This window comes from Nicotiana sylvestris, chromosome 8, assembly GCF_000393655.2.
Source record: "Nicotiana sylvestris chromosome 8, ASM39365v2, whole genome shotgun sequence".
NCBI lineage: Eukaryota > Viridiplantae > Streptophyta > Magnoliopsida > Solanales > Solanaceae > Nicotiana > Nicotiana sylvestris.
This window is the reverse complement of record NC_091064.1, coordinates 205,008,037-205,019,245: the sequence shown is the minus strand read 5'-3', so window position 1 is coordinate 205,019,245 and position 11,209 is coordinate 205,008,037. Positions and strand designations below refer to the sequence as shown.

The 11,209-nt window shown below is 36.5% G+C and overlaps 1 protein-coding gene across 1 annotated transcript; it reads right to left on the bottom strand.

The window, feature by feature from the left end:
• Positions 1 to 1,647: 1,647 nt before the first annotated feature.
• LOC104212260 (36.4 kDa proline-rich protein) lies at positions 1,648 to 2,879 on the bottom strand. Its single transcript, XM_009761479.2, has one exon. The coding sequence runs from the start codon at positions 2,840 to 2,842 to the stop codon at positions 1,871 to 1,873; it is 972 nt and encodes a 323-aa protein (XP_009759781.1). The 5' UTR covers positions 2,843 to 2,879; the 3' UTR covers positions 1,648 to 1,870.
• Positions 2,880 to 11,209: the final 8,330 nt, after the last annotated feature.

The following is an 11,209-nucleotide window of genomic DNA, read 5'->3' as shown; positions in this document are numbered from 1 at the left end:
CTACAATTAGTGCGTTTTATTGGGCGAGGCTCATCTCATTTTTAAAAGACAATCCTAAAATGCCGGTCGACCCGGTTTGAAATGGGCCGGTCATGGGGAAGGTTGGGCCATTTTTTGGGCCTGTAGCTTGAATTTGAAGAAGAGGCCCAATTCCGATTTTTTTGTATTTTTGCTCTCTTTTCTTCTTTTATTTTTCTAAAACTAAATTCTAAAAATCTTTAAATTATTATTAAGTTATAAAAGCGCAAATTAACTCCCAATAACAATTAACGCACAATTAAGTAATAATTAAGCATAAAATTGTACAATTGGACATTAAATGCTAAAAATGCAAAAGATGCCTATTTTTGTAATTTTTAATTTTTTGTAAAACAAACTTAATTACTAACAATTGTAGAATTAAATCCTACATGCAAAATGCGATATATTTTTGTATTTTTTTATTAATTTAACAAATAAACATGCACAGACAAATACCAATAATTATCCAAAAATATCACAAAAATTCTCAAAATTGCACACCAAGGAAAATCATTTTATTTTGAATTTTTTGGGAGTAATTCTCATATAGGGCAAAAATCACGTGATTACAACCTCCGAAAAAAAGACGTGCGTAGAACTGAACATTGAAGAAATCTCAAGAAAAATAAAAGATTCGATGATCTAACCAAATAATAGTGCTATGGTTCGAGAGAAAGTAGCAGTATCTACTCGGACACTACAGTGGAAGTGTGTTGAATCAAGAACAGACAGTAAACACCTTTATTATGGACGCTTTATTCTGTCTCCACTTATGAAAGGCCAAGCCGACACAATAGGCATTGCGATATGAAGAGCTTTACTTGGAGAAATAGAAGGAACATGATTCACATATGTAAAATCTGAGAAAGTCCCACATAAATATTCTACCATAACGAGCATTCAAGAATCGGTACATGAAATTTTAATGAATTTGAAAGAAATTGTATTAAGAAGTAATCTATATGGAACTTCTGACGCATCTATTTATGTCAAGGGTCCTGGATCTGTAACTGCTCAAGATATCATCTTGCCGCCTTATGTAGAAATAGTTGATAATACACAACATATAGCCAGTTTAATGGAACCAACTGATTTTACTATTAGATTACAAATAGAGAGAAATCGTGGATATCTTATAAAAACGCCACAGAACGTTCAAGATGGAAGTTATCCTATAAATGTTGTATTCATGCATGTTCGAAACGCGAATCATAGTATTCATTCTTATGAGAATGGGAATGAATCCCTAACTTTAGATCTTTCTTAAAATTTTTAAATTGATAATTGTGAAATAACAACATGTGTATCTAGGGAATAGTTTCTTCAAAGCGAATTCTCCCTAGATACATCTATTCAATTTAATTATGAATTTATTTTGAATATATGATATATTAATATATTAGTTGTGCTAAAGATTTTCAATCTATTTTCACTAAGTAAGTCCAATAGATTAAAACTTTTTATTGCTAAATCAATTAAGAAATATTTTTCTAAAATGCCCACTCAAAAAAATCTACGTGGACAGCTTAGTACACAGTTGGGTATATCCAACGACTTTTTATGTTATCGAGCCAACAAAATATACTATAATTAAAGATGCAGAAGTATGAAGGAACTCCATGCAAATGAACATGAAACCCACACCAATACATTATTACTGAGTTTTACACACTTTCAGAATCCAATTTGTGGGAGCGAAATACCAAAAACATAACAAAGACACAAACTCTTAGGATAGTTAACGTTTTACATCTCGAAAAAACAAGACTAAGGAACTAATTATTTGCATATTATCTCTTACCGTGCACAATGGAAATTAAAACAAAAGGACCAACATAAAAACCTTAGTTCAGACAAGAGGAGGACATATGAAACCAGGAGGAGGAGTTAAACCACAAGTTGCAAGAACTGAAAGTGCCAATGGGAGGAAAATGTTAAGATTAAGAAGTTTAAGTCTTATTGTTGTGCATAAACAAATCGCAGCTTCTAGCTCTAGCAATCCTTGTAACACTGGGCAGCATATATGTTCCACTGGATTTCCTATCCCAATATGCACTAATCCTCCAAGAACATCAAGACAAAGCCCAAGTTTTAATGCATCTATAGGACACGTGGCAGGCGGCGCTGGAGTAATACCCGGAATACCGCCGCCGCCTCCTCCTCCGCGACCGGGCGCACCACCACCACCTCCACCAGGAGGTGCATAAGGTGGATATCCAGCAGAAGGTGGTGGGATTCCTCCGGGAGGAGTTGTTATTGGTGGTAAAATGCCAGGTGGATTTATTATAGGTGGCAGAATGCCAGGTGGCCTAGTGACCGGAGGATTTATTATAGGTGGAAGAATGCCAGGTGGCCTAGTGACTGGAGGTGTTACAACAGGAGGATTGACAATAGGTGGTAAAATGCCAGGTGGCCTAGTGACTGGAGGTGAAATGCCAGGTGGCCTTGTGACCGGAGGTGTTACAACTGGTGGTGGTCTGACAATAGGCGGCAAAACCCTAGGAGGTGCTCCGCCGTGGTGGGGTGGTGGTTTGGTCGTTGGTGGATGCGGACGTGGCGTTGACGGAGGGTGGGGCGGCCTACCAGGGGACTTAGGTGGATGAGGGTGACGTGGAGATTTAGGCGGATGTGGCGGCCGTGGAGTAGTGCCAGGTGGACTAGGGCGTTGGTAAGGTGGATAAGGAGGAGTACATGGGCATTGTCCCGAAGTTGCATAAGCTGGTGATAAACATGTTGACATGAAAATCATAGAAATGAAGAAGATTGCTGAAATCTTTGAACCCATAACTTTAATTTTGGGTTCTAAAAAGGATAGTTGCATTATTTTCTTATGTTCTTGGTTTTTGATATTACACTATAGTTTTTATAGGTGCATGGTATGTGCAACCCGTGAATGGGGTATTTACTTGAAATGGAACTGAGAGAGCAACACGTTGCTGGAGGAATTCCAAAGTGATTAGCTGGGAAATACTGAAATGGAAACTTTGGAGCTTTGTTCATTGTATTCATTGCGCACTTCAATATCCATTAATCCGTGACTGCTTATTATAGTCCGTGAAGACTGAAGAGCACTCTCTTTTATTTCACAACAAGTCCAGTTTCGCACACATTTTAAGGCACTTACCTACTGTTTCTGTACTCTGATTACATAGTCTACTTTGGAGTTTATCTTCCTCTCTGTTTATGTTAGGATCCTCTTTCTACTGGAATGCTAAGCTTGAATGGGAAAAATCTTATTTTCTTCTCTTGTTAGATTTCTTGAGCCGAAGGTCTCCTGGAAACAACTTCTCTGTCCCTCAGATAGGGATAAGGTCTGCGTACATATTACCCTTTCCAAACCTTACTTGTAGGATTATACTGAGCCGTTATTGTTTGTTGTCTTTGTTTAAGATATACTAGGTAGGCAAAACAAAGTATATTTTCTCTAACAATTTATTTTGGGATGAGATGGTTATATACCACCACACATAGGCGAATCCAAGATTTTAACTTTATGAGGTTCAACATTTATGGACTTTAGCATTAAAATCATTATGTTTTTAAAGTTATGAGTTCATATATACTATTTATAGCAATTTAGTAAATTTTTACATATAAATTTATACAATGCATGAAAATATTGGATTTAGATGAATCCGCTATTCAAAAGCTGCATATCCACCCTTATCACTGTTAGTAAACTGTATTTGTAAAATAATTCTGGAAAATATAAATGAACATAAACATAAATGAAAAACAAAATAGAATTTTAATCCGAGCCCACTGAATTCACAGTGTTTCCTTAAGGAATTTAATCCCTTCCTAGTACCTAAGGTTATGGATTATTTCCTCCCAGGATATAACAAATTACATACTGGTGTAGTGGTACTTCAACCCCCAGTGTTTTAGCGAACACAAAGTTCGGTAGCAAATCACACTTACTGTTGCTTTGTTTAATGTTAAAAGTATGCAGAAGAAGGAGGAGAAACTCAGAAAATTGTATGAAAATTCTGAGCATAATAGACTTGTATTCATAGCCAAAGTTGGGCTGAATTCTGAAGAGGTGCAACTATTTAGAATGGTTGTTTATGCAAAACGGCCACATCATAAATGTCATTACATAAATGGCTATTTACTCAACAATAAAGAGGGAAAATAGAGAGGAAAAATTAAAGAGGGTAGTTTAATTTTCAGTTACACAACTGAAAAACGGATTGGAGGATTTAATATTAATATTTATTTTAATATTAATATTCTATTATTAAAATATTTAATAACATTTCTGTTAATATTTTACTATTAATAAATAAATTTGGTCCAAAAAATTAATCAATCAATTGACCGAATCCGAAGCCGAGGCCGAGCCGAGCCGAGCGAGCGACGACGACGACGGCGTGAAGCTTGCCTTCTTCTCAACTCTTTAAGAGATAGAAGAAGAGCAATTGCTTATATACCTATAAAAACCTCTTCCTCTTCCAATATGGGACAATGTCCATTTGTCAAGGGGGGAAACTTAAAATTTCACTCAAAAATTTCATTTTCCTCAATTTTCTATTTACCCTCTTTTAAGTATTTAATATACTTAAATACATAAAACCCCAACAATCCCCCACATGAATGGGGAATGGCTATATCACGGAAACATGCATGAAAAACTGTGTGATTCGCAAGTAAGGATTAATTGCATCTGGATAAGTAGGTTTCCCTTTGAACTTTTCGTAGTGAAATTATGTCGGATATACTCGATCAATCGGTAGATTTGATATCTTTGAACTGTTGAACTTTGGTGTATATCTAGACAACCACAAGTCACACAACCAACCCTTAACCGTCTTTGATTCTCATTATTGTGTTCGTTTCAGCCATGAACACCACCTGGTTTCATAAGTGCATAGAGAACTGGTCTTGCAAGATTCTCCTTGAAGCGGCTAACACTTCACACTTACATAGGTGATTCCTAAACGTGTCATCCCGTAGATACACTATTTGATATACCCCGTATCAAATTTAGAAATCATTAAAAAGCCTTAATGCTTTATCCTTGGCACTGAACATTGTCCTATCACGAGAATGGACCAAAAGTTTAGTTGACAATGTTGAACCGTCATTAATGACTTTGTTTGATCTCTTTGAACCTAGATATTGGGATCTCCAATCTTCTAGGTAGAGTTACCGCCACTATGACTTGTTCTCGACCACAATCCCATTCCCCTTGATGACTTCTCAACAACCTCTCTAGTTAGGCCTTTTGTAAGTGGATCCGACACATTATCACTTGACTTTACATAGTCAATCGTGATAATTCCTCTAGAGAGAAGTTGCCTAACGGTTTTATGTCTTCGTCGTATATGACGAGATTTACCGTTATACATAACGCTCCCAGCCCTTCCAATTGCCGCTTGGCTATCACAGTGTATGCATATTGGTGCCAACGGTTTGGGCCAAAATGGAATATCTTCCAAGAAATTCCGGAGCCATTCAGCTTCTTCACCGGCTTTATCTAAGGCTATGAACTCAGCCTCCATTGTAGAGCGGGCAATACAAGTTTGTTTGGACGACTTCCAAGATACCGCTCCTCCATCAATCGTGAATACATATCCACTTGTGGACTTGGAATCAGTTGATCCGGTGATCCAACTTGCATTACAGTATCCCTCAATGACCGCATGACATTTACTGTAATAGCAAAGTCCTGGGTATGTACTAAATACCCCAAAACATATTTCATGGCCATCCAATGAGATTGACCTGGATTGCTCGTATATCGACTCAATTTACTTATAGCACAAGTTGTATGTGGTCGTGTACAATTCATGATATACATTAAGCAGCCCAACACACGAGCATAATCCAATTGTGATATGCTTTGGCCTTTGTTCTTTGCTAATGCATTATTCACGTCAATTGGAGTCTTTGCAACTTTAAAGCCCAAGTGCTTGAATTTTTCAAGTGCTGTCTTAATATAATGAGATAGTGACAATGTCAGACCTTGAGAAGTCTTATGGATCTTAATTCCCAGAATTAAATTAGCAACTCCCAAGTCTTTCATATCAAACTTGCTAGTTAACATGCGCTTAGTCGCATTTATGTTGGCAATGTCATTACTCATTATCAGCATATCATCTACATATAGGAAAACAATGACTATGTGATTTGGAATATTTTTAATGTACACACATTTATCACATTCATTTATTTTAAAACCAATTGACAACATTGTTTGGTCAAATTTCGCATGCCATTGTTTGGGTGTTTGTTTTAGTCCGTAAAGGGACTTAACAAGTCTACATACCTTCTTTTCTTTACCTGGAACTACAAACCCTTCAGGTTGTTCCATATAAATTTCTTCCTCCAACTCTCCATTTAAGAAGGCTGTCTTAACATCCATTTGATGAATTTCAAAACCATAAACTGTAGCTAACGCTACTAACGTTCCTATGGACGTAATTTTTGTAACTGGAGAGTATGTATCGAAATAGTCAAGACCTTCTCGTTGTCTATACTCTTTGACAACAAGTCTTGCCTTAAATTTGTCAATAGTGCCATCATATTTTATTTTCCTTTTAAAGATCCATTTAGAACCCAACAGTTTATTTCCAGGAGGAAGATCAACCAATTCCCATGTATGGTTGTTCAGTGTGGATTCTATTTCACTATTGACTGTCTCTTTCCAAAACAATGATTCCGAAGAAGACATAGCTTCTTTAAATGTTTGAGGCTCATTTTCCAATAAGAAAGTCACAAAATCTGGTCCAAATGAAGTAGATGTTCTTTGATGTTTACTACGTCTTGGATCCTCCTGGTTAAGTGTACTTTCTTTTGTTTCTTCCCGAGGTCGTTTAGATCTTTCACCAATCGACTCACATTCCTTTTTATACGGATATATATTTTTAAAGAACTCAGCATTATCTGATTCTATAACCGTATTATTATGAATATCGGGATTTTCTGATTTATGAACCAGAAATCGATATGCTTTACTATTAGTCGCATATCCCATGAAAACATAATTAACGGTTTTCGGTCTTATTTTTACCCTTTTGGGTTTAGGAACTTGCACTTTTGCCAAACACCCCTACACTTTAAAATAATTCAAGTTGGGCTTCCTTCCTTTCCATTTTTCATATGGAATGGATTGTATTTTGCTATGGGGTACTCGATTTAGTATTCGGCTAGCCGTAAGAATGGCTTCCTCCCACAAGTTCTGTGACAAACCAGAACTTATCAATAATGCGTTCATCATCTCCTTTAATGAACGATTCTTTCTTTCTGCAATCCCATTGGATTGGGGCGTGTAAGGGACCATTGTTTGATGAATAATTCCATATTCTAAACATATTTGTTCAAAAGGAGATTCATATACACCACCCCTATCACTTCTTATCATTTTGATTTTCTTGTTAAGTTGCGTTTCAACTTCATTTTTATATTGCGTGAATGCATCTATTGCTTCATCTTTACTATTAAGTAAGTAAGCATAGCAATATCGAGTACTATCGTCAATAAAATTTATGAAATACTTCTTTCCACCGCGAGATGCTATTGACTTCATATCGCAAATATCTGTGTGAATTAACTCTAAAGAATCTGAATTCCTTTTAACTGACTTATAAAAATGTTTAACATACTTAGATTCCACACATATTTGATATTTTAATTTGTCACATTCAAATTTAGGCAATACTTCCAAATTAATCATTTTCCGCAAGGTTTTATAATTAATATGACCCAAACGTATATGCCATAATTCATTTGACTCAAGTAAGTAAGACAAAGTTGAAATTTTATTATTATTTTCAACAACCATTACATTCAGCTTGAAAAGGCCCTCAGTGAGGTAACCTTTTCCTACAACATTTCGTTCTTACTTATTACAACCTTATTGGAAACAAAAACACATCTAAAACCATTCTTAACAAGAAGTCCAGCAGAGACTAACAACAACAACAACACAGTATAATCCCACTTAGTGGGGTCTGGGGCGGGTAGTGTGTACGCAGATCTTACCCCTACCCTGGGGTATAGAGACTGTTTCCAAATAGACCCCCGATATCCTTCCCTCCAAGAACTTCCCACCTTGCTCTTGGGGAGACTCAAACTCCAACTAAATTCTTCCTAATCTCGGGAACATGAATGACGTTGTTCAAAGTCACCATTTTGCCGGAAGTCATTTTGAGAAATATCTTCCCACATCCTTCAATCTTGGCCTTTGCAGCATTTTCCATAAAAAGAATCTCATTGGGTTCAACAGGAGCATAAGTAGCAAAAACTTCTCTAACAACACAAACATGGCGCGTGGCTCCAGAATCAATCCACCACTCTTTAGGATTGCCCACCAAGTTACATTCGGAAAGCATGGCACATAAGTCATCAACATCATCATGATTTTCGGCCATGTTTGCTTGACCCTTCTTCTTGTCTTTCTTCGGAGCATGACACTCCGTAGATTTGTGTTCGGCTTTTCCACAGTTGTAGCAATTTCTACTGAACCGCTTCTTGCTTGGGTTATATTTCGGTCCATAAGCCTTCTTCCTCTTTTTGTTCTCTTCAACAATATTTGCTCCCATTATTGTTGAGTTTCCACGGCCTCTCTTTTCAGCAGCTTTGTTGTCCTCTTCGATTCTCAACCAAACACTGAGATCTTCAAGGGACATCTCCTTGCGTTTGTATTTCAAGTAGTTTTTGAAGTCCTTCCACAAAGGAGACAACTTCTCAATCATCGCTGCTACTTGGAATGCTTCATTGATGACAAGACCTTCAATGAAATTTCTGTTAGTAAAAATACTAAGATTACTACTTTCAACATCAGTATCAATTTGACACCCTCAGCAAGGAGATTGTGAATAATCACTTGCAATTCCTGGACTTGGGTAATAACATACTTGCTATCTACCATTTTGTAGTCCAAAAACTTTGCAGCAACGAACTTCTTCAACCCGGCATCTTCGGTGTTAACAACTTTTAATCAATTAATCATTTGATCAAATTCGAAGCCAAAGCCGAGCCGAGCGAGCGACGACGACGGCGCGAGACTTGCCTTCTTCTTAACTCTGTAAGAGCTAGAAGAAGAAGAGCAATTGCTTATATACCCATAAAAAACCTCTTCTTCTTCTTCCAATATGGGACACTGTCCCTTTGCCAAGGGGAAAAACTTAAAATTTCACTCAAAAATTTCATTTCCCTCCATTTTCTATTAACCCTCTTTTAAGTATTTAATATACTTAAATATATAAAACCCCAACAATCACCATAAGGTAATATAACGGGCTTGAGTTTGAGTTTCACTATCACCATTAAAAGAATCTCCTCGTACTTCTCGTGATAAAGAATCAGTGTTACACACAAGAGGCCTATTGAAGACATAACTAAATAAAAAGTTTGCTATCTGTCTAACAATTAAATAATGAGATGGTTACGCACTAACTTCCCTGAGCTTTTGTCCTACTTTTTCCCTTTTCCCTAATTTATCACATAGGTTTTAAGGTTACGCGAATTAAATATAACTTATATCCAGGAAATCTCAGCTGCGCTTGCTTTCTAAATTGAGCTTCACTCTGAAATATTTGCATAAAATCTCAGTTTGATTATAACTGTAGTTGAATGTATAATTGTCTGTGTACCTTGCTAGTAAACATAAATAAACAAATAAATGACCAAACAGATAGAACCAAAGAGTAAATAGTGTGTTATAAAATAAAGACTATAAAATAAAGACAAGTATAGAGAGATACTGTTATATTATTCGAATTCAAACTGATGTACATAATGAACTGAAATCTCTTCTATTTACAGAAGAAAGGAAGTTGTTGTGTAAGCTGCTACTATACCAGATATGGATAATCTTCTACTGAGAGTAATGTTTATCCATAAGTACTGAAAGGATAAACTTATTATACCCGATATGGATAATCTTCTACCGGGGGTAATGTTTATCCATAACTGGGTACTGAAAGGATAAGTTTATTATACCCGGTATGGATAATCTTCTACCGGGGTTAATGTTTATCCATAACTGGGTACTGAAAAGATAAGCTTATTATACCCGGTAGGAATAATCTTCTACCGAGGGTAATATTTATCCATAACCGGGTACCGAAGTGATAAGCTTCTTCAGGAAGCTTATTTCCAATAGAGTACTAAATAGATAAACATATTTACGGTGGAGTCACATATGGATAAGCTTCTTCAAGAAGCTTATTTACAACGGAGTACTAAATAAACATCCATAATATAATATATTTATAACACTCCCCCTTGGATGTTCATTAAATGATAATGTGCCTCATTAAAACCTTACTAGGAAAAATCACGTGGGAAAAAATCCCAGTGAAGGAAAAAGAGTACACATATTTAGTAAGACGCATTGCCAGGTGCCTCAAAAAACCTTATAAGGAAAACCCCATGGGAAAAAACCTTAGTAAGGGAAAAAGAGTGCATCGCTTATTTTACTCCCCCTGATGAAAACCTTGTTTCAAATATTTGAGTCTCCGCATTCCAATCTTGTTACCATCTTCTCAAAAGTTGAAGTTGGCAAAGATTTAGTGAATAAATCTGCTGGATTATCACTTGAACGGATTTGTTGCACATCAATGTCACCATTTTTCTGAAGATCGTGTGTGTAGAATAATTTTGGTGAAATGTGCTTCGTTCTATCTCCTTTTATAAATCCTCCCTTCAATTGGGCTATGCATGCAGCATTGTCTTCGTATAAAATTGTGGGTCTTTTCTCACATTCCAAACCACATTTTTCTCGAATAAAATGAATTATTGATCTCAACCATACGCATTCCCTACTTGCTTCATGAATAGCTATTATCTCAGCGTGATTTGAAGAAGTAGCAACAATAGATTGCTTTGTGGAGCGCCATGATATGATAGTACCTCCATATGTAAATACGTAGCCGGTTTGAGATCGAGCTTTATGGGGATCAGATAAATAACCTGCATCTGCATAACCAACAAGGTCTGCACTATCTTTGTTAGCATAAAACAAACCCATATCAAGAGTTCCCTTTAAATATCGCAATATATGCTTAATCCCGTTCCAATGTCTCCGTGTAGGAGAAGAACTATATCTTGCTAGTAAATTAACAGAAAATGCTATGTCAGGCCTTGTAGCATTAGCAAGATACATTAGTGCACCAATTGCACTGAGATAGGGTACTTCGGGACCAAGGAGTTCCTCGTCCTCTTCTGGAGGTCGGAACAA

What these genes read in the sequence shown, in the direction of transcription:
- LOC104212260 (XM_009761479.2), bottom strand. Translation starts at nt 2,842, where the DNA reads ATGCAACTATCCTTTTTAGAACCCAAAATTAAAGTTATGGGTTCAAAG.